General features: G+C 38.2%; 1 protein-coding gene across 6 annotated transcripts in view; it reads right to left on the bottom strand.

Annotated features, from left to right (window-relative positions):
• Positions 1-24853, bottom strand: part of cnot4 (CCR4-NOT transcription complex subunit 4) — an 80594-nt gene that overhangs the window by 36798 nt on the left and 18943 nt on the right. For 5 of the 6 annotated variants that reach the window (XM_062982847.1, XM_008110806.3, XM_008110809.3 and 2 more), the window contains exons 2-7: positions 15944-16205; positions 9499-9696; positions 8187-8273; positions 6801-6902; positions 6288-6413; positions 5181-5305 (exon numbers count right to left, since the gene is read on the bottom strand). In XM_062982847.1, coding sequence (XP_062838917.1) covers positions 5181-5305; positions 6288-6413; positions 6801-6902; positions 8187-8273; positions 9499-9696; positions 15944-16117 — 812 coding nt within the window. In that variant the 5' untranslated portion in view covers positions 16118-16205. The remainder of the gene's footprint in view (positions 1-5180; positions 5306-6287; positions 6414-6800; positions 6903-8186; positions 8274-9498; positions 9697-15943; positions 16206-24853) is intronic. The other variant, XM_003221092.4, reaches the window with a different exon arrangement.

The following is a 24853-nucleotide window of genomic DNA, read 5'->3' as shown; positions in this document are numbered from 1 at the left end:
AAAGTCATATTCTCTTGCTAAGAATGTAAATTGAAATAAAAAAACAAGATAGATTTCAAGAGAGTAGCAAGAACCTAGCATTTCTGCAATTGCATCACTTCTCGAACTTTCTGAGACCTTATAAAGTATTTCAATGAAAATTTAAAAGAGTGCTGATGTAACACACATAATTTGGCAACATGAATCAATAAGTATTGGGAAAGTCCCACTATGTTTCAGAAGTCAGATAAAATTAACATGGATGTTGAGGCTCATAAAATCTTAAGATAAATTCCTACTGCAGAGACTGGAAAGAGTCAAACTTGCTGCCATTTCAGAATACACGCTTTGCCTAATATTTCTTCAACATCTTTTGGTTCACTTGAAACATCAATGTTTTTTAATATTCAGTGTTTGTCTCTTGAAGAAGAATTAAACCAATAGTCAGCACCTACTAGGAATGGATTATTGAGAAGGAGATGCTCAAATGACAAAACCAAACTGATATCCTACTCATTCAGAGTCAAATGTATCTGCAAAGATATAGGAAAAAGAAAAAATCCCACCCTGTCATAACTTTAAATTCTATTTTTAAAAATCAACTTTTATAAATATTTCATCAACTCTCCTAAAGGAAATGAAGAATTGTATGCTTGACAAAAGTGACCTAATAAGGAATGTTTGCTTACCTGTAACCTTATTGCTTCGTGTTCATCTGTGAAATTCACATACATGGTAGTTTCTGTGCCTGTGCAGCAAGCTCAGAATCCTCTAGAAAGCTTTTTAGGCTCTTGTGGCTATAGCCCTGCCCACCTTCCCCATAAAGCATATAGCCAGTGGGAGGGGCTGTAGCCTGAGTTCCCCTGCCACTACGCGGCAGCCGGGAGACAGAAGCATGATCATCAGTGGGGAGGATAGGCGGGGATGTGCAAATTTCACAGATGACCACTCAAAGAAATACGGTAACAGGTAAGCAATCATTCCTTCTTCCCCATGGTCTCTATGAAATTGCACATATAGTAGACTAGCAAACTATGTACCTTGGCTGGTGGGCGTCATGCTACTGCTGAGAAGAGGACCGCTCTGCCAAATGCTGAATGCCGCTTGGAGAGGACGTCCAACTTGTAATGGGTGGCAAAGGTAAGCGGGGTAGCCCAGGTGGCTGCACGGCAAATGTCTTCCAACGGTACTCCGAGCAGATATGCTACTGAAGTGGTGACTGCCCTGGTAGAATGGCCCCTGACATGAAATGGTGGGTCCCTCCTGGCAATCTGATACGCAAGCCAGATTGTGGATACCCCCTGTGCCAACAGGCACTGAGGCAAGACTGGGAGGCCCCTCATATCAATTTGGTATCTCAGGAAGAGCCTAAGCGACTTCCTGATGCCAGCTGTCCTATGTACGTAAAAAGTGAGCACCCTTCAGACATCTAGGAGGTGGAGGGAGCGTTCAAGGAGCATGGATGGATTTTGGAAGAAGGTGGGAGGGCTATATCCTGCGCCATAGGAAACATGTAGGCAACTTTTGGCAAGAACGTGATGCCAACGCATAGGACAACCTTATTTCTGTGGAAACGCAGGTAAGGTTTGTCTACCCTGCGGGCATACAGCTCGCTGGCTCTCTGAGCTGAAGCGATTGTGACAAGGAACACCGTTTTCCAGACAGGTAGGAGATGTCTGCTGATGTCAACAGTTTGAAAGGCAGCCTCGTGAAAGAGGAAAGGACCAGCACTTGGTGTTGTCGGGTGCTTCAAAGAGATTGATTGCAGGGCGTCCCAACCTCTGGAAGAGGAAGGAGATCTTGCTGAGATGGTGAAACCACTTGTGGTTAGCAGGTAGTGTCCTGCTGAGGTGGTCGGCTACTGAGTTGTCCCTCCCCAGGAGGTGTATAGCGACAAGACATATCCCCTAGGGGATGCACCAGTTCCAGATGATTAGGGTGAGGCCAAGAAGTGAATAGGAGCACATGCCCCCCTGTTTATGTACCAATTTGCGGTGTTGTCAGTGAGGATCTGGACCACCTGTCCCTGGAGAGACTGCTTGAAGGCCCTGTGGGCCTTTTGGACTGCTAACATTTCCAGAAAGTTGATATGACGACTGAATTCTTCTGCTGACCACCATCCCTGAACTGTCGGGTGACCTGTGTGTGCTCTCCAACCGTGAAGAGAGGCTTCTGTTATCAAGGTAGTCGACGGGCCCAGAGGGTGAAAAGGTGTCCCTCTCTAGGCATTTGCATGGGACATCCACCACTTAAGTGACAGCCGAACATCGTGCGGCAGTCAGGTGGGTGTGCGGGCTGTGCTGGAGAGGGTCGAACTTGCTTGCTCTGTCTGCCGTGTGCTTGGTGAAATCCACCAGGAGGCCATCACATGCCAGCATGATGGTCTCATGGTGGAATGCCCTGGCTAGGCCTTGTTGCTCTGCGGGGAGGAGCTTGAGGTAAGGGGTGATCTTGACCCAGAGAAAATTTTGATATGCCTCATACAGGTACCATAATGAGCAAGATTGGCTACGAGGGTCACCCTAGTATGCCCCTTCTTGCCCATCGCCTCCAACTTCCTGCCCTCCTTATCCAGCAGAGTTGAGTGGACCTTATGTGAGCATCTGCACTGCGTGACATCGAACCACGACTGAGTTGGGCTTAGGAGTCTTTGCTAACCACTCTGCTCCTACAAGTTCCGCAAGATACATTGCACTGGTGCGTCCCGAAACTGCTGGGATTGCCATTGATGCTAGGTCCAGGGTTCTAGCCAACAGGAGGAGGCAAGGTAGGGATAGCAGCACAGTGGGGACTGGTGTGTGTTGTTGTTGTTCTGATGAAAAAAGCAGGTCACCTATCGGCTACGGCACCCTGGACGTTGGTAAGTTTAGGGCCTGGCCTAATCAGATCACGAGGGCCAAAAAGCTGCCAAAATCATCTTCCAGGGCTGGTTCTAGGTTCCCGGGTGGCCCGTCGGCATTGACAGTGGCCGCAGAGGATTCCGACGAAGTGTCAGAACCATCAGGTAGTATCAGTACGGGAGGTACAGCTGACATTGGCAGAAGGGCCTGTGGTGCTGCCCCTTGAACGGCTGTCGATGGCACCAGAGGGGGCTGGGTTTCCTGGTGGCAAGGAACATCTATGGGGACTGATGTATATAGTCATAGTGGTCGGGTGGAATGTAGGGCCATCTGTATTTGTGTTCATCAAGATAGGCCGGGGAGTGATCATGATACCGATCCTTCCTAAGGGACGGCCCCCATACTCAGAGGTGTAGTGCTGGGGACTCAGTGACTGTGAAAACCACGATCTTGCCCATGGGGATCGGTCCCTGTACTTGGAATGATAGCTCTGTCCTGATATCAAGTGCCGAGAAGGCAAAAGCTGCAGTGCGCATCATCCGGGGTGGGAGGTATGGGCACTGGCATTGATCCAGCCTTGGCTCCTTCAAATGGCCTCCATAGCTATGCCACAACCATAGGGGAGCAGACCTTACTGGCTTGATGGGATGGCGGCGATTGGCTGTGCCTGGTCATGTGTGTCCACTATGTTCAGTTGAGCTCCCAGGGAGGAACCCTGCCATTGTGTAGGCAGTGGTCAGCAGGAGCAGTGTACCAGCCTGGCGCCCCACGGTAGAGACCTTCCACTTCTTCGTCCCGTCTTTGCCATGGTCAGCGTCCTTCTTGGGTGAGGACACTCAGTAAGACTTGGTGAGCTTTTGCTTGGGCACCTGTGAGGTGTCTGGCTGCAAGGCTTCTGCCGCCGTGCTCTGTGAGGGACCCGGTGGTTCTGATGCCGCCCGCCTCACGGCTGGCGGAGGGGGAAAGAGGGATGCCTTAAGGTGTGCCTCATGGTTCTTCAAGGCTTGCAGCACAGAATGGGTCTCCACCAAACAGAGGAGGTACATAGTGTGCCTATCAGAATCAGGTAACTTCCCCCCACAGAAGACATACTTCTTAAAGAGTGCAGTAGACATACTGGCCTGTGAGTAAAGTAAGAGTAGTTAGACTGTCCGAGGCCAAGGTAGGAGCATAGCAAAGTAGCTGAGTTGAGTCCAGGATCAGCACGTGAAACAAACTTTAAGGGTCAAAGCAAAAATGTTGTTGTTAAACAAGCTCTAGGTCAGGTAAATAGCTATATGTTCAGAAAGGTTCCGAATGCTTCTGTGATGGCGACGGAAGAAAGGAGCTGAGGCTACAGCCCATCTCATTGGCTATATGCTTTCTGAGGAAGGTGAGCTACAGCTGCAAGAGCCTAAAAGCTTTCTAAAGGATTCCGAGCTTGCTGTGCAGGTGCAGAAACTACCATATGTGCAATTTTAGAGACCACAAGGAAGAAGCAATGGACAACATGGCATAACTGTATCCCAAAAAAGTACTGAGAGTTATATTTGAAGAATAATTTATAGTAAGGAAATTTCTTTGAAAAGAACTAATTCTTGTCTAAAGTCAGGAAGTACTAGTGTTGATTTGAAAAGAACTGACAATTAATAAAAGAGTTAGCTGGAGGTGATGACAGTTAGACAAACAATTTAACTCAAGCGATATTCTGCAAACACAAAATTACGGCGGTCTTAATATTAATACCAATTTTACCACCCAATAAAGGTGTTCCAGAAATGGACAACCGAAGTGGTCTTATTAAAATGGCATATAAGTTGTGTTGCACTATCTCTACACCCTACAAAATACTGGAGCACAAATGGAAAATGGATATACAATTTGATAAGGTGCTAAGAATCAGAATATTTGCATTAACATTATCTTTGTATTTTCGATGAAACGTTTGTGGCAATCTCACTTTTCAGCAAGGCTAAACCAATCTATTCACAGCAATGTGGTGTTGCACTTAAAATGAGTAATTCTGATATGCTGCATTTACAATCAGAAGACAGATCTTGCTGATAATACAATAATACATTAGAATAGTTAGAGGTCATCTGATGAACCTTAACTGAACTTAGACTGAATCTCCAGATGTTATCAACAAGGTTATACGGAATGAGATGATCTAATTCACTATATACCTATGTAATAGAAAAAGCAGCTCCCATTGAACTAAATACAAACACAGGTAAACATCTATATGCAAGGGAAGTCATGCAAAGGAAGCAAGATGCTCTATGCAACGCCTTAAGCAGTACCATGGTGAAGAAGAAAGCTAATCGAAAGGAACAAAATTGTTTTAATATAGGCTTAAAACACTGGCATAATGCATCATACCTCTGTAGTGAAGTCACTTTGTTCTTGTTCTTGTCAACTGCATTTGTAGACAACTGGAGGAAGTTGGGATTTAACTTATATAGTTCTTGTAGTAACTTCTGTTCATATTCCTGATGCTTGCCAGCCTGGGGTTAAAACATGTAATAATCTAATGTATCCTAGTAATTTAAGGTGAGTATTCCATAACAAATTAGTTTATCATAATCAAATAATAAAAGCTTAACTTGAAGTGCCCATCTATGCAATCAAAATGTTACTTTAAGGTAACCCATTCTCTACTTCTCCCCAAATCACCTGAATCTGATAACTGTAGTGGTTTCTTATAAGAAAGAGTGACACTCCTTTTGTTGCTGCCAGAAGAGAAATAAGGGTTGTTGGAAATTGGATTAGACTTTTCTAATTTAAGTGAAAGCTTATCTCAGTGCAGTTATTGACAATGACCATATTTCATATGTGAACTATGAAATTCCCATTTCAATTACAACAATATTTACAAACTGTTAAGATATATTTTAAAGTTACTTTAGACCTAGCCATGTTATAATTTAGATTTTCCTAACTTGGTCCCCACATATCTGTTTAATTATTATAAGCCCTGAGCCAATGCAGCAACCTGAGAACATCAGGTTGGAGAAGATGGTTCAACAGGTTCTGCATTGTTTCACAAAAGGTAGACTTGTTCAATTTGCGGAAGCTGGTGCAGCAAACACCATAGAGATGAATTGGAACACAAGTCTTACATAACACGGCAACAAGAACATTAACTACTAATTTACCTGGTTCAAAACATTTATATATTTGAAAGAATGCTTAACAGTATTTATCGTGTTTCCTCTCGACCCTGATCTGGTCATCTCTATTTTACAAAAAAAGGAACAGACCAAGATAGAGGGTTAATACTGAAATTGGGACCATGGCTTAACAAAGCACAAGGCCCATGTATTCTCTGTTTCTTTGCCAGGTTCTAAGTTCCCATAATGGTGAATTTAAGCTATAGATTATCATTGTCGTTGAATGTCATTGAATAACCAAGCTCTGAAATTGTAGAATCCAAAACACCAGAAAATTGTGGCAATTTTTTTGTTGCAGATTCGCACATACACCTACCTGCATTTCTTCTTTTGTAAAACTGGCGGCTTCATCCCCTAGTTCGTGTAGATACATACAGTCTGGTTTTGGACACTGCATATTCTTCAGAAAGTAACTGCAGTATTTTGTGGTACCTAAAGATGCCTAATGGAAAACAAAATATGTTAAGAACAATAAAGGATTGAAAATGTTATACTGTGAAAATGAGCCTGCTTTCACAAATGTCTTAAAATTCAGCTTTAGGTAAAGTCAATAAACTACAGTCCATGACCATTGCTGTCATCTGGAAAAGGTGTCACCAGGCAATTTTACAATATAAGACAAGTATTTTTAGATAGAGTTTTCTATCATTTAAGACTTTGCACACAAGTACGAACATCATTAATTGGGTCTGACAGATGACAGGCAACCAATAATGTTATGACATACATTATGTTATGAAATGATATTTCTATTAAACTTACTGAGGATTACTATGTTTATTCTTACAGAACTGAAAATACTTACAAAACATAGAATAAGAAACATTACCTTAAGTGTTCTTCCATCTACTACTACATTATTGACACACTGTATGGCTCTGAGTGCATCTTCTGACCGGATGTAGGTTACATATGCACTTGCACTTGGCCCCTAGATTTGGTTCAAAAGGGGTTAAGTTTAAAAATTAGCTATTTAAGTACTTTAGAATTGTGTGAAGTTACATTATTAGTTCAATAATACAGAACTGGTTTTAAATGCTATGACGAAATATCTGTTTCATCTTTCTACTTGAGATAAATGGAAAGCAACTGATCAAGTACAGCCAATAGATTATAAAAGTACTCGTGCATAACTTGTTACTATCAAAATTTTATTTTAAAAAATCCTCTAAAGTGTGACTCTGTATTAACCTAATTTAGTAAGCAGCATTTTAAGAGGTTTCCTGCCCCCTGAACAACTTATGCAATATCAAGTGCAAGGCCTGCAAATAACTACTATGTTTTGAAATTTAAATCCATCGTTTTTCACATATGCAAAGTTTTACATCAACTAGAAATTATATAAAGCTTTGGACATAGTGACTTTTGAAACCCAATTAAAACTTTGTTGGTAAAGTGAGATATGAACTGGAAATTTCCCAGACAGGAATAACTACAGAAGCATTTGCTAGTTGATAATCATTTATAAAAAGTATGAATGTCATGGTTAATTCTGCAAAACCCTTACTTCAAATTTAGATTTCTTCCTTCCTTCATAGTTTTATTTTACATATCTGTTTCTCTTCCTGTTATAAATCCAACTGCTTAAAATAATACCTCCCTTTCTTACTAACAAATTTGAAGGAAAATGGCACAGTCTGAGATGAAAATAAAACTAACATTAGTATGGCATTCATATGTGTATCTCAATATTTAGTCCATCAGTTTAATCAAAGTAAATGAATGTCATAAAAGCACATCATGCCTCTTGAAAAATTTCCAGTACATGTGTACAAACAAAATGACTTAGAACAAATCATTACACCCTTCAGGTTGGAGTATGACTGCATATTTGAATAAATTTGTATGGAGAAATGTAGCTAAAGAGCTATTTCTGTAAAGCAAAGAAATGAGAGGATTCAGGCACGTGTCTACAAGGCAATTTCAAGTCATACACTTCAGATAATGGATTGTCAAGAAAAACAGATCAACCAGAATTACACTGATTACATTTACTTGATGCCCTTAATTTGGATACGTCTTGATTATGAATTTTAGTTTATTTTACTGGTAGGTTTTGAGGTAAAATTCATTGGTCTCTGGTTATTATTAAATCACAGTAAAACAGCAGTGGAAAAATTGTCTGGAATGTTTTTAACCTAGTATATTTACACATAGAAACTATTAGCCAATTCTATCTATTCTCCAGGGCAAAGTGAAGATGTCAATATCTTACCTGTGAGCCTGCGTATGATGTGCTGTTGTTGATTACAACTTTGTGTATTTTACCAAATTTCCCAAAATACTCTGGCCTTTTCAAAACCTGCATAGAATATGAATTTAATTAATACAAATGTCATAACAGACAAGTAGCTTAGACAAAATTTACAACATATTGTAGTTTAAATTCTACTTGTACACTTAGGCAGCTTTGAAAAATTCTAACGAAAACATGAGGAAATGATGTTGAAATAACTTTTTTTCATGCACAAGTAATGAATTTGTTTAAGATATAGTAATTAATTCCCTGGAACCAAACAGTGTTAAAAATGTGAAACAATGGAGCAATGGGCATTTCATAAGATTGGTTCCTCAACTGAAAATCTCCTACTCCTTTCAATCTTTCATATTTCAGCAAACAGATAAAGTCTTAGAGGATTGCATATGTTGAATATAAATACCACCGAGGATATTATAGGAGAAGGCAGTGCTTAATATCAAGCCTCAAGCCATTAAGAAATGTAAGAAACCCAAGTCCCCTCAAATGACCAGTAAATGTCAAAACAGTAATATGCTGCAACTAATTAGTCTTAAACAATTATCTGATGGCATCAAATGAAGTTCTTGGGCTGTTGTTTTTCAAAGGACAGCTCCATGTAAAATTATAAAATTGCTTTTGCAATTTTGGTACAGATTACCATGCCTAGGATTGTCTTCCCCAGGAAAACATTCGGTGATATGGCAGATGAAAATTTTAACTGTACTTCTAATCACCGCTACCATCTGATAATTCAAGGAAAAGCACCTCAAACCTGAGAAGCTCCTTCTGCAATATGACTACATTGGAACACTATACATGTAGTCCCAAATCAACTGATCCTGCCAATTAGCAGTATTTATGTCCTGTCGAGATTTAATTGCCACCCCCCTTCCCACAGTGAAACCTAGATAATTTCTAGCTGCCTCTCTAAGATTAAATAAAAATAAGAGACAGCTTTTAATAAAATGTCAGGAACATCGCTCACCAGGTTTACATCAGAATTAAGCAGTGCAGAGAAGACAGGATCCTGTAGAATCCCTATAAGCTAATATTCACAAGGCAAAATAGTATTTTACTGGCACCTCTTGGGGAACCTACTGTCCATATAGCAGAAAATGATCTCAGATGTTTTCATTACAATCATGCAAAGGGCACTATGACCGATGGTACTAAACTCTGCTCAGATGTCAATCAGTCTGGACGAGAGCTTATTTTCCAGTCACAATAGCCACAAAAGTTTAGAACACATTTGGTGGGTATAAGAAGTACAAGTCTCAGAACTGCTTACCTCTGGATCTGCTAGGCGCTGGGATAAGCCTACTACAAAGACAAGATTCTTCTGTACTACCCGTACACTGGCCAGATGTTTACGATTCTCTGATATCTTCTGTTTTCTCTCATTTTGTTTCTGCTTCTTTTCATTTTTTATCCTTTGCAGCTCTTCTTGGGAGAGTGGTTTATACACTGCTGGATCTTCTGGATATGGCTAAAAAGAAAAACAAGTGGATAAATTTCAAAGAAGTAGAATTGGTGATGATTATTATCCTGCTTTTATCTCTTGATATCCATAGCATACAAATATAATAGAATTAAACATACAAGCCAACTTCTTTTAAAGCCTTCCTGAATAAAAATGATTGGCCTGCCACAGAAGGATAACAAAGGGGGCATTCTAGCCTCCCTGAAAAGGGAGCTTGAGAATTTAGGGGCAGCCACTGAAAAGATCCTCTCTCACATTCCTACCAACCATGCTTGTGATGGGCCTGAGAGAAAGGTTTCTACTGGTGATCTTAAAGCCTGGACAGGTTCATACCAGGTGACACAATCTGCCATACAGTATGGACCTGAGCCATATTAGTCATGACCAGCACTTTGAATTGTGTTCAGAAGCAAACTGGCAGCCAGTGGAGCTGTTGCAACAAGGAAATGGTATACTCCCTCTAGCCAGCCCTGGTCACAATCTGGCCGCAGCTCTTTGGATGAGTCCAGAAATACCCCCAAACTATGAAACTGTGTCTTCAGGGGAAGTGTAACCCAATCCAGCACAGGCTCAGTCCCTATTCCCTGATCTGCCTTCTGACTGAACAGGAGCACCTCTATCTTGTCTGGATTAAATTTCAATTTGTTTGCCCCCATCCAGCCCGTGACAGACATTGGTTTAGGATCAGGACAGCTTCCTTGGCCTTAGGTGGAAAGAAGTAACAGAGCTGGTTGTTGATGACAACTCGGGATGACCTCAAGCGGTTTAATGTATATGTTAAACAGCATGGAAGACATAACAGAGCCCTGAGGGACAGGGACTCGAACAGGAATCCTCCAGCACCACCTTCTGGGTTCACCTTCCTCATCCCCCAGGAAGGAACAGAGCCACTATACAACAGTGCCTCCAAATCTCATTCCAGTGATGCAGCCCAGAAGGATACCATGGTTGATGTTATGGAAACCACTGACAGGTCCAGTAGAATCAACAGGGACACACACACTCCCTGTCCGGTTCTTTGTGTAGGTCATCCACTAAGGTGACCAAAGTTGTCTCTGACCCATCAGACCTGAAACCATACTGAAATGGATCTAGAAAATCTGTTTCATCCAGAAAACCCTAAAGGTGAGAGGTCACTACACAATCCAATAACCTGGTTGGATCCAGTAACCTGGTTGGATCCAGGTTTAGATATCTGCAATTATACGGAGGTCTCACCCTCCTCCTGTTCTCTCAAAGTGCTATATAGAGTTGGAAGACTGTTGAAAAGGACTAGCTATAAAGTAGAAAAATTCCTGAAAAATCAGTCAGAGGACCTATTCAAGGGAACAGCTCATGTAGAAGCTCCTTTTGTGGTCAGTGCCTCAGCCCAAGTTCTAGGAATTTTTTTCTCTCATCCTTTCATCTCACTCAGCTAAGTTCCCATATCATAGCATGGGGTGGGGATGAAAGAGTTGCTGAGGAGATGGAGCAGAGAGGCCCAGTTACCAGTACGTGAAGCTGTATCAAACCTGTAATCCGGTCACTAGGAGAAAATACTTGCTTTATGTATCAATAACTTCAATTATTCTCTGTTCCTTAAAGCAAATTGTGTTTATTGAAATTACCCTTTTAACACCTAGTTAAAAATTGTACCAAAATACTCTGTAAAATAATTCATCCTTGTTTCTATGGAATAATGTTAGAGAAGGATGCTTCAGGATATATTACAGTTAATCAAAGCCAGAAACATACAATGATGCCCACACCCACAGCACAGACCACATTATTTGTTTTGAGGGGTTTTTCTAGAATCATTACTGTTATATTTTCATCCCTACTTGGAAATAAAAGTCTTGTGTTATGTGTATTAGGCTCAATTGGAAGCTCAATTCTGCTATCAGTATTGCAACCACAGCCCTGCCTTTCTATTTTTCAAGGCTTTTACCTTTAGTAAATCATTTCTATTTACTGCTTTCTCAAGAATCTATACCCCCTACAGTGCACACTTCATAATTCATATAAAACTATCAATAAATATGGTGATTCAAAAGACATAAAAATAGATACGTGTTTTAGCTATGTGGTTTCTGACTGTGAGACCTGTCAAACTTTGCTGACAATATGTCCAACATTTCTCTGCCACTGTACAGTTCAAGAAAAGGCGGGTAACAGCAGACAAGCTGACATTACCAATATTTCCGTTACAGGATGTTTGAATTGTTTCTGCAGAATAGGAAAAATATAAAGCGTGGTTTGATGACTGTCCTGAGCGGTTTACTACAAGCCTATTTTCTAAGCTGGCATCTGAAGGCATAACAGCTGACATCAAAATTATAAGAGCAAGGACAAGACAAAATAGAACAGCAACCTGTCACACAAAACAACACAAGCTATGATACCATGGTAATGTCTTAAAACTGTTACTTCTGTGTGACATTCATCAAAGCTTTCTAAGAAGGAAAATTCACTTCTTACAGCCTCATGGATTTAAAATAACAGCATCAGAGAATAATACATAAGCATTTAACCTGACCAACGAAGGTTAGCTCAATTTGGAAGGCTATATTTTGAAGGGTATATTCAATTGATATTTATTGCAGCTATATGGATAATATGTCATAAGCATATTATTATATTGCAGACAATTGACAAAACATTTATTTAAAGTGGAACAATCTGTAGCATACTCAGAAAACAAACATGCATCTTGAACAGAAGCATACACATTGTTTTTTGAAAAAAAAGCATGACTGGCTACTGATGGCAAGTAATGACTATTTAATCATAAGGTCTATGCAACATTGAAGAGTAGCTTGTGCTATCCTTGTACATGCCTGTCTTCTTTAGTGCAATCAAAAGAGTCAGCACCTCTTTAATGCTTGAAGGGAGTAACTATTGCTACAGCTTGTTCATGTAATCAATCTCTGACCCAAAGCCAGCTTGTATACAGGGAATAAGAGTTTTTACATAACTGAATATGTGTACACATGTTAGGTATCTTGTACTTAGTTTACTTATGTATAAGTATTTATTGCTTTTACAGTTACCTATGTAGGAATCACCAAGATGCTATAACAGCACTGACAAATATAAACGAATCCATTCACATTATCTACAAAGATTAATCAAAAGTTAAGGATGGAACCACCAGCCTTACAATATTTTTACATGACACTAGATTCTTTTATCTTTGTTTATCAAGTGCAATGTGTTCAATTCTGATATGCTGAAGACCATATACAGTCCGACAAAAGTTTTGCAACTCAAGTATTCTTTATTGCTAGCTATGCTTGGTAATACTGACAGGTGCTCAAGTGTAACAAGAACTGAAGTACTGCAATTTGTCCAAACCTGATTTACTGCAAAGTATTAACTGCACAGAATTTCATTTCCAGCAGCATGCCTGGATACTATCAGAAGAAAAAACTTTTACACAAAATAAGGAAAAGCTAGCAACTTAGAAGTTTAAAACAGAAGGCACCTATTACTTAGGTGAGAACAGAGAAAATGAAAGTTTAATCAAAAACAACAATAACAACAACAAAAGAAACTATGCTTTGCACATATTGAAAATTAGTTTTAAAAAAAAAAGAGCATGCAGGTAATAGAAAAATTAAACCAGCACTCAACTTCACACTTATTTCCTCTCCCATTCTACATATGTATCTGTCATTTGGCTAATCGTCTATTCCTGCACTATGCTCTATTAGTTGTCGTTCTGTCTTGCTGCAGCAAAGGGAATGATAAGAAAACAGGGATACTGTAATTTCATTTGCTTGGCAGAGAAATTCGCTACTACAGTAGAGTCTCACTTATCCAACATAAACGGGCCGGCAGAACGTTGGATAAGCGGATATGTTGGATAATAAGGAGAGATTAGGGAAAAGCCTATTAAACATCAAATTAGGTTATGATTTTACAAATTAAGCACCAAAACATCTTGTTATACAACAAATTTGACAGAAAAAGTAGTTCAATACGCAGTAATGCTATGTAGTAATTACTGTATTTACGAATTTAGCACCAAAATATCACGATGTATTGAAAACATTGACTACAAAAATGCGTTGGATAATCCAGAATGTTGGATAAGCGAGTGTTGGATAAGTGAGACTCTACTGTATATGATACTTTCTCTTTCTGAACTGTCCAGGTGATCTCTCTATAAGACTGGAAATCAATGTTTTGCCAATGCACCAAAAATCACTCTGAGATATATCTATTAATAATAATAATAATAATAATAATAATAATAATAATAATAATAATAATAATAATAATAATTTTATTCTTATACCCCGCCCCATCTCCCCGAAGGGACTCGGGGCGGCTTACATGGGGCCATGCCCGGACATAACAATATAAAAGCAAACAATGCAATAAAACAAATCAACAATAAAAACAACAATATTGATAAAAATAGATCCAAATTGCCTTGATTTATGTTACAGTAAAAAAAAATTCACAACTACACACACTCAGTCATATTACAATATTCTCAACTGTCCACATGAAATGTCAGACCTCAACACTTGCAGAGATTGTGGATCCAGGATTCCTGCAAATGTAGAAGAATGGAAGTATCTCTACCAGCTTCCTTGGCTCCTTCATCTTACTCTTCTTTACCTCCTACCAGCATTCCCATTCCGTGACATCACTCTGTTTGTATTGCCTTTTTCAAACTCTCCCCCTTTCTCCTCCACCTCCTGTTCCATACAAGGTGACTGCACACAGATGTTGTGCTTCTGAACATGTCAGGACTGCACTATGAATACTGAAAGAATGGTTGGTGATGTTGGGGAGAAGGTAGGAAGCGGCTGGATAGCAAGCACAGCCATTATTTCAGGCATGCTCTGGGTTCCTTCTTTTTATGTATGCTTATGAGATCGTGAGAATGGGGAGGAAGAAAACAAGGGAAGCCAACTCATTATTGCAGAGTTGGTGCTGAAAATCTGGAGGTGGTTGCAGAACAACCAATGGAGAAGAACCAAGTCCCTCTTTCCCCTAGGCTTTCATCTCTCTTCCTCCTCCCCTGGCCCATTCTCTTCCCCTCCATTCTTCCCAAGTGAGTGAGTGAGAAAATGCATTTGTAGGCAGAACTAATCACCCTGCCAGTTTGATTTCTTTTCAGCAACCACAAATCTGGCCAATGACTTGAGTGTGACTTAACTGAATATAGTTCAAGATGGACACTGGTGTTATCAAAGTCCCTATTAAAAATGCCATGAACCTATGAAAGTTAAACCCACGGATGTGGAGGGCAGCCAATACATGCCAAATGTGCTACTATATAAGAAAATTATCTTGTCTATTACGCACATACCCCATACATTACAGGAAATATCAAATAAAGCACTCTGCTGATGGAAGGCATCCATCAATGTACTCTTGCAGCCCCTCCACACCAGCTCCCACAATAGATTGTAAGAGACTGAAGCAGGAGGTAGAAAGCTGAAAATGACTAAATCTGTACATGGATGTTGTCCCACAACATTGGTGTTAACTAGACCCATAATAATTTAACTACAAAATACAAGGCGGATTTCACAAAATGAAGTATATGTGGAATCAGTAAGAGCAGTCATAAGGAAATTATATAAAGTGGGCCCTTGGTCTCCACTGTGGTTGGTTCCAGGACACAAACACACACATCCCCTCTCCAGGGAGATCTACATCTGTAGATGATAACATCTCATGATATTTGATTTTTGATAATTTTTCAATCTGTGGATATGGAGAGGCCAATTGTAATGGTCAAATCAGTAGAAGATTTGTACAGCATGATCTCTGTATCCACAAGAGATACATTCCAAGACCACTTGTGGATTCGATATAGTTTGACTACACCAGAAGCATATAGTAGAACCACACTGGAATACCAAGAGAAGCACATAAACACTTCCAGGAGGGATTTTTTAAAGTGAATATGTGGAATTGAATATGTTGATAAGGGGATTGTACCATACAGAGCAGTATATTAGTCAGAACAACTTGATCATTATGCCATGAAAAACCTTCACCAGTAATAATAGCATATATCTAAAGAAATACAAGTCCTAAAAAAATCTCTGGGCTGTGGAAACGTATTTTTAAAGTTGAGTCAACACTAGTTATTCACTTAATTGAATATTCCTCCTTCATTTCCCAGTGCAACCCAAAATAAACCTTTAGGAAACAATACAGGCATGACACACCATATTTCAAACAAGTTTGCATTTTGGGTAACCCTACTATATAACAAAATTCATTTTGATCATCTTAAAATAAATACCTTTCTACAAGCAGGGCAAAGCCCATTCTCGTCTGTGCGAATACGATGCCAACAGAAGCGACAGATCTGGTAACCACAGGTGCAAGGGAAGAAATTTATGTCATCAATCTCCAGCGGCTCCATGCAAAGGGGGCATTCCACAGGGTCTTCCTTCACATCTGGGCTGCGAGACATCTCTGTTTTCACACAGCAGCAAAAAAATATATAATAACTTAAGGGAGGAGGAAGGTCAGCAGAGAAAACTAAGGAGACACTTGCAGATCTGAAAAACAACAACAATAATAATAATGAAAGCCATTAGTATTTAATTTTTCCTAAAAACAATCACTTTCAATTCCTCCTGAATTGAAAGGCAGTTTATAAATTTCAAAATGTTTTGCATACTTTGATTTTCCATCACTTTTGCTCAATTACACGTGACCACTCTTTTTCAAAAGATATCCAGCCCTGCATCTTACATTACCTCCATCCTCACATAGTCTTCTATTCTAAATGAATGTTAAGAAAGTGAACTGCATTTTGCCAGTTAATTAACAATCTGAAATATTCACATCAGTTTGTTTTGGAAGAGTAAGACCAAGTCTTCTGTTTTTATCTGATAATGGAGGAAATTACAAAAGGCAACAATGTTTTGATTTATTCTATCTATTGCCATATATGAAGATGAACAAAACAACCAGTATTCTACTGACATTGATAGAAATCCACTATAAAGGTCAGTCACTGAGGAAAACCTTAAAAATATATTTGTTCTCATCCACACAAGCTATTGTATTCTCAAATACAGTAGCGTATGCATTGCACAAGGGATCCATTCCAGGACCTTTAACGTGACCTAGAACCTTAATTTTCTTATATGAATGAACAATGTATTGCCTTCTGGGACAACAGCATACCACAGAATTGCCCTGGAGGACCTAGAAAATGCATAGAGAAATGTTCTTTCTGGTGGAACCTGATGAAAGAATTGTGCGGGAAACCTAGAAAGAACATTTCTGAAGACATTTTCTATGACTTCCAGAGTGATCATATGGTATTCAATGTGCTTTGCGTATAAATGAAACACCATTCAATGAGCTTGCATAATAATACAGAATACAACTGCCAGTCTACTGTATTCTGTATTTTAAAGATCAGAATGGATTGTTGATCTGTAGGTGTGATCTCACACATAACTATGTCAGTTATGTATGATCTTATACACAACTGGTCTTCAGCTTTCCCACCTCAATTAGGTCACTGACAGATTAGATCACTGGTGGAAACAGAAAGCTGTTGCAAGTTGACAACCCCACCAAATCCAAGCGAACAGGCTAATAACAGTGGCCTGACATTCCTGGAGAGGTGTAACAATGTGCCAATTTGAGTCCTCCCACAAATATAGTCAATATACTAAATTTATAGCACCCAAGAGTTTTGATTAAAGACCATTTACAGGTAAGTGAAAAACAAGAAAAAATCTACTGTGTTATCTGCTTGTGTTTTGGGTATATTAAATCAGACTTGCAGTTGTCAGAGAACCTATAAACCCAAGCATTTCCTGAGAAAGTTGGCCTTGGAATTGATAGTGAATGCCCTTCATTCCCATTTCTCTACTTAACTCTGAAAAAAAAAACCCTGAATACTGTTGAACCATGGTCACTTCTATCTCTTGTCACAAAAAAAATCAACACATCCTTCAGTCTTTCCCAGTTGTTAACCGCAGAGCAACAGTCCAGATTGTGTTTTGCCATGGAGCCATGAAAATCAAAGGAATATCTGCAGCTCTGCCACCACAGCTGAGTCAAAATCACAAAGTCTTTCCCAAAATGACCACATATATTCTATAGTCCCTCCCCTGATCCTACAAGGCAGCAGGGGAATTTCAAACAGTGGGATTACAAATGTTTTTTGCTTGTAGTCTTTGATGCTGGACAGTTAGAGCATCAACACAATTTATCTCAATTCAAGAACATAGGAATTGTTCCTTAACTTGATAGCAGGTTTATACTAAAGCAATGTTAATGTGACCTTTTGTCAAAAAAAAGAGCCTTAGCTTCATTTGAAAGTATTAATGTCAAAATCTGAATCACTAGAGTACTATGATTGTTATTCACAACTAACAATATACAAATGGTAAATGAAGCAGCCAGGTCAGATGAGTCTTGCATAACTAAACATTTTTATTGTTCTAGAGATCACTTGAGGGCATCTTCCAAAATGGATCTCGGGGATTATTTTTCTTCCGCCCCTTTTCTGGATTTTCACTTTGATAGCTAAATGCACAGAACTCTAGGGTTTGGTTTTCTTTTAACATGCTAGAAAAACTGGTTGGAGAATCTGCTTTGCAGTCCACTCATGCTCAGCACGTGAGCCCAGAGGCACAGACAGTTATATTTTACTGCACTGTTTAGTGCAGACATGCTACAACAGTCTAACATTGAAAGTCTATGTTTCTCCATCCTCTCAATGCAGACAATGCCTTAAAAATCTATAATCTGTCAGAGGATTTTTACTCTTAGAGGTTTTGTTACCTGGCAGTAAACATAGTCTGCATATAGTCCCCAAATTGTCCCAGGAAGCCATTGCTATGATCAGTATAATTATCCAAGTGACATTACTGCTGCTTTTTTCAACAGTTGCTCAATTTTAGTGTCCTATTAGTAGTATTTGGTTGACCAACAACTTCAAGACTTCAATTGATACAAAAAGTAGATTTCACTTTTTCACATGCAATATATCAATATGAATCAAATTCTCAGTTTAATCAATTATTACCCACTACCAATAATACTGCTTTTTAAAAAAATCCATCCTGAGGGAAGATAAACTCTATATGTTCTTAATCGCCCTCCCCAAATGATGAGCTTAGATTCATTTATATTGCTTCTTATTTGCTGGCCACTTGGTAGATCTCAAACATTAGTAACATATAAAGCAGATCCCATAAGTCTGAATCTGCAATTCTATAAACTATATTTTTTTAAAGGCTGTTTCATTTTATGATCACAATCTGCCTCTACTGGTTACAGAACATAATGAACAGCATAAGAAAAGCATGGAATAGTGACTTCTACGACAAATAACACAGTCAATGACTCGTGAACACATCAAAGTATTTGGAAATTAGAAATAAAAAATAGGATGATTATCCTCTTCTGCACTGACAATTCAATATGATTCACTAACTTAAAAATTGAGTGAGACTACACTGAAAATATATGTTACAGTTCTCATATGCAAAAAAGCCTAAATTTTGTTCAAGTAATCAATCTATAGCATATGATGAACATTTTAGTTTGGAACAAGTTGGGATAAATAGCTTTGCTTATCTAAGTGGTGGGCAAAATGAATAATTAGCAAAAGATATTTGGCTGTAATCTCTCATTTATTTGCATTTATAATACAGTATCCCATATTTGTAGGATTTTGAGGTTCTCAGTGGGCAAATATAACCTTAAACTACAACACTGAATGCATATTTAAGCAAACACAGTTATGCTTACTGAACTGAATTATGCTGTAGGCATGCGAATTTAAGATTTAATATGAACTGCTCAACATGCATTTAAAACATTCCAAAACATTTAAAATAAATTAGTTAATAAGCCTTTTTAAAAAGTCATTGTCCAGAACAATGACAGAGCCAGTATTACAGAATGCTCTTTATATTCTTCCCTTCTTCAAAGAGTTTAAAGTACCTTAAAAGGCACAGTTGTTCAGAACCACCCTTTGAGGTAGACTAGAAAATGCAATCACTACCTCACTTTGTGAGCTTCATAGATCAGAAGAGATTGTTATCTTGGCTGAAGTCCAACATGGTCACTAATACAGTAGCTCTCAAATAAAACTGAGCTGAAACAAGAGTTCTTCTGGTTCTGCAGATGGCAATCAAGGCTTATCCCTATTAATTGCTACAACACATACATGCATGTATGTATCAAGTACAACATCCATGAACACACTATACCAGTTCTAGTTTTGAATTAGTTCATTCAGAAGTATCAGTTACTCCCCAGATATTATTTTAGGCACCTAGTTAAGTAACTAATTTCTATCCAGCAAGCATTATCAACTTCATTGACTCAGCACTCATAGGAGGCAGCACAGCTTCACGAAGTGTAAATAAGCGTAAGAGTTGCATCTTCTTTAAATATAAAATATTGCTAAAGATTGATTCTGATGCAAAACAAATCAAGAGGCATGTTGCAACTTGAATGTCTTACTCTTTAAGGAAATTGTGGACAATGTGATAAGGAGCCTTGTGTCACCAACTCAGATTAGACCTGCTACTGATGTTCATGCATGTTGCAACCCTTCCTTCTCATCACTGACACTTGTGGTCTAAGTACTTCAATATGTTTGACTGGCATGTGAAAGGTTGCCCATATATACTGGTATACATGTGGAGAATTTTTCTAGATAAGAGGAAATTTGTCTCAATCCACCTTTGTGCTGTGAAAACATTAATATACATGAAAACCTCCCACCATGCCACGTGGATGGTGGGGAAATTTTGATTACAGGTGTAAAGAAATATGGTCATAATGTGCATCGATGGTAAAACCAAACTACTCCACTACTCCCCCCAATCACTCACCACAAAAGTTTCAATTCTGGGGAAATTAACAAAAACCTAAATTGCATATACACCTTAAAGTTCTTAATTCTCACAGAATTCAGTCCTGAATCAAGCTCAGCACCCTCACAGCCTTACCTGAACTTCATCATAAATAGAGAGACAGAACAAAGTGTAATCAGCACACTGGTGACACCTTTCTCTAAATCCCAATACAACCTTGCCCAGCAACTTTTAAAAGATATTATAGAGCATGGGAAGTAAGACAGAACCTTGCAGAATTCTGCAACTCAAATGCCAAGGGACTGAGAAAAAATCCCTCAATGCTACTTTCTGAAACAAATCCTACAAATATGAGTAGAACCACTGTATCAATGGGTCCCATGACAATAAAAGAATTGGCCCATAACAATAATATGACTAATGATACAACAAACCTTTGACAGAGAGAAAAAAATCAAAAGAGACTATTTCATACTATTTAAAGTCCACAGTAATGGCTTTTCCATTTAGAAAGTAATTATGAGTAATTAAAAAAATAATAGTCAAGTATTCTAAAATAAAGCCATTCAGATCTATTCTCAATCCATCACAAGTATAAATAATTAAGACAAAATGTGATGAGGAGCCTGTGCCCAAAGACTCACATCTGTCCTTCAGTGAAATAAAAAGGCTCAACTAGTTGTACTAAACCAGTTTTCTTAACTTCAGGTGAAACCATTAAGGAATGCATTCCTTCAGGTATAGCTTTTTTCTGCTGTTAAATATAAGAGAATCATAGAATCGTATAGTTGGAAGAGACCTCACGGACCATCCAGCCCAACCCCCTGCAAGAAGCAGTAAAATTTGAATATTAAAATATGCCAATAAAATAAAGTCTTGAATCTGTCTAAATATTATGCTTACATCAAAAGCACCAAATCAAATAACATTTTAGTATTTCCTGGACAATTTTCCAGATCTGTTGTTTCTGGAAATCTCATTACACAGCCTAAGTCACAGTTCTGAGGAAACAGTAATATATAAAATAAAATGAATAAATATATATTGCTAAATGATTCTTCTATACAATGTTATTTACAAACTGTGTGCATGTGTATGCCTGCAAATCGCTTGTTGACATGTGGTGAGCTCATAAGATTTTCTTAGGCAAGGAATACTAAGAAGTGATTTGTCCAGTTCCTTTATCTGAAATATAGCTCATAGTACCTAATGTTCACTGGCAGCCTCCCATCCAAGTAATAACCAGGGCTTAGCTTCCAAGGTCTGACAAGAACAGGTTCTTTTACCAATATGGTAATCTATATATTTCTAACATCCTGTACTGTAGTATATTGAATGCTCAACAAACTGCACCTAGTATTACTACTATCATTACTATAGTAATGATAATTTCAAATATTTTGTAGTACACATAATTAAAATGTTTTAATTTCCCCATATGCCTTGTTATTAGATTATTATCCATACCTTTAAACATCACAATTGTAGTTTCAAGAGCACTTTCCACTGAAAGTGTTCCAAGATTTCTGTAGTGATTTTATTGTTTTCTCAAATGTGGCCAAAGGAAAGAAAGCTTATAAAGCTTTACCATCCCCAAATTAAGTTTAAAAAGATAGCCATTTATATATCACTTCTGCAGACACATACAAAAGAAAATTAGTGTATAAAGTCAAATGTTATCATGCTTGTACTGTTCATTTCAGGACAATCTGGGTAATCCACTAGGAACAACACTGGCATCTTCTTTCTTAAGAAACCAAGATTGAGCTAACTTTATTTTAGACATGAAGGCAATGGGTAAACACATGTTTTGATATTTTTTACTATTAAGATGCTTGAAAAGGCTTATCTAAGCTATCCTGTTTACAAAAAATTTGCAGATAAACAAGTGAGATAGGAAGCTTAATAGTTAATACACAAAACAAGCAAGGCCTGGCTTAACCTTAGTGGAAAAGAAGATAGCTGTAATTACCCCTTGAGGATATACCTAACACAGAATTCTAGAAGTCTTTCCCAAATGTTTATCATACCAACAGGCAATTTCTCCCTTAGAGAATCCAAAATATGCAACTCCAGGGTATATGTGTTCAAATTAAATGCTTTTCACAAATTTGCTGCAGAACAGTCATAGCAGAATCTGCACAGGAATGGAATACAAATTACTTCACTGTATGTCCTGGGCCAAATTTCTCAGATAGGGTTTCTCATCAGAATGCCTATTCCAAGAAACAGCAATGAATCCACCAAATACTATTTTCTTTAACAGGTAGCCTATAAGAAATTGTACACAGGGAACAGTAACTGATTAAAATATGTATACCACTATCTGTGAAACTGTAGTATTTTAAGGTAGGTACATATAAATTTATCCAAGTTCTCTATCATGAGCAGTTTTAAACAATCTAGCCTTCACTAGTCAATACTTCATTAATCAGAATTTAAAATGCTACATTTTACACACTGAAAGCAAAACATCAAGGAAAAGGTTCAGAGAAAAGGCAGTCTTTCCTGTGGATAAGTAACAGTAATATCTCAATCTGAAAAAAGTCTAATTTTTTTCATTCTTTATATGCATGGACACTGTTTCTATTATAATAGGTAACTATTAGAGGTGTGTGATGCCAAAAATCTGCTTCGTTTGTACAGTATTTACAAAATTTGAGTGACTCCCGTTTTGTTTCTAAAGTGTTTTGAAAAATTTGTAAGGGGTTCATATAATATCTAATATGAAGTTCCAAAAAATTCATTAGTTTCTGTTTTTGTTATTTGCCCATTTGGGCAAATGGAAACATTTCCAGGGCTCCTTTCTCCCTCTTTTTAGGGCCACTGGGATGAAACTTGCTACAACTATAGCACATGTTTACCACTATAAGCTCCTCAAGTTTCAGAATGTTTCACTCATCTACTGATTTTTAGGAAAATTTTGAAGTTTTTATGAACAACATTTAAAAAACTTCAAGAGCTATACCCTTGAATTTCTCTACAATAACACAACACAAAGCACACACTGCACTCTGCAAAATTGAATTATACTTTCAAAACCAATGGAAAGGAAAGCAAGAAGACTAGAAGTAAAATAGAATTAAACTAGACTAGAAAATAAAGAAAGCAGTTTATAGAATTTTAAATTAAATAAATCCAAAGGGGTAAAGATGGAGAAAAAAACCAAAATGAATCCTAAATGGATCCCCCCCACACACACATGCACAAAGAAAATGATCGTAAAAGGATCCTTATCTCGGCTGTGGCAATTTTAAAAGATATCCCGAGATGAGGCAAACTAAGCTTGCATGGCACATGCAAAAGCCTCTGAGAACAGACAAATTCAGCTCCTAGCTAGTTGCGCACTACACACTACCCTCCATCTCCCTCCCAGCTCGCTCACAATGGCACAAGGCAATGTGCCACCTGGATTTAAAGGAAACGCTAGGAGTGCCTCCTTCCTTCCCCTCTCCCTCAGCCCTGATAAGCTGAAGAGAGCACATGACATAACAAGTTTACCTGCGCCGTCCAGAAAGAGTTTGCTTGTGCTGAACAAGTAGCTGACTCACTGCGACTTACGAAGAGTAACAAACGTCTTATGAAAACTTCATGACAGAAGCGTATTGAATGATAGAATCTCCATTGCTAAGGCCTGCTCTTTGCATTCCTTTGATGGGTCTTCTCTACTTCGGTGGAGATAGTATCAATAGAACCTGTTATTGTTTTGAGCTCACCCTAGTCAATCTTTCTACCCATTGAGAAAATAACTAACACTTTACTCAAGAATGGGAAATAAAGACTGTCTAATCTTGCAGGAGGATAAAAAGATCAGAAGAACATGGGATAGGAAACTGCAAAAGAACTTCTCTAAAAATGAGGGAAAATCATGCTCTAACCAAAACCCAAGGAAGATATAAATTACATCTAGCTGTGCAAAAACAGGGTATACAAACAGTTTTGCTTATACAAAGCTAAAGTGTTTATATTTTATTTATAAATATACAAGATTATACAATTTTATATTGAAGTTCTACACAGAGAATTTTATGTTGCTAAAGTATACAGATAAGCTTAGATCTGATATGAAAATATTGCATATATTCCAGTATCCCAAAATTTCCATTCACCTACCCCTAAAATAAAAACCAACATTTAAATATGTCCAGGAATTTTACATTTTCAACCACTAATGAACTAGATTACATGGTTTTACCAGTTCCAAATATAAAGGTGCACACAGGTCTACTTATGCACTTTCAACTCCCAGAATACTATATGTTTGAGTAAAATTACAAGTACATTTCAGTAATCTAGCATCTGTTGATCTGTAGCAAAAAGTAGACAGTCAAAACAGGAAAAAATCTATC

The sequence above is a fragment of the Anolis carolinensis genome, chromosome 5 (assembly GCF_035594765.1).
Source record: "Anolis carolinensis isolate JA03-04 chromosome 5, rAnoCar3.1.pri, whole genome shotgun sequence".
Taxonomy (NCBI): domain Eukaryota; kingdom Metazoa; phylum Chordata; class Lepidosauria; order Squamata; family Dactyloidae; genus Anolis; species Anolis carolinensis.
Note: the sequence above shows the minus strand (reverse complement) of the source record. Positions and strands in the feature narration are given on the sequence as shown.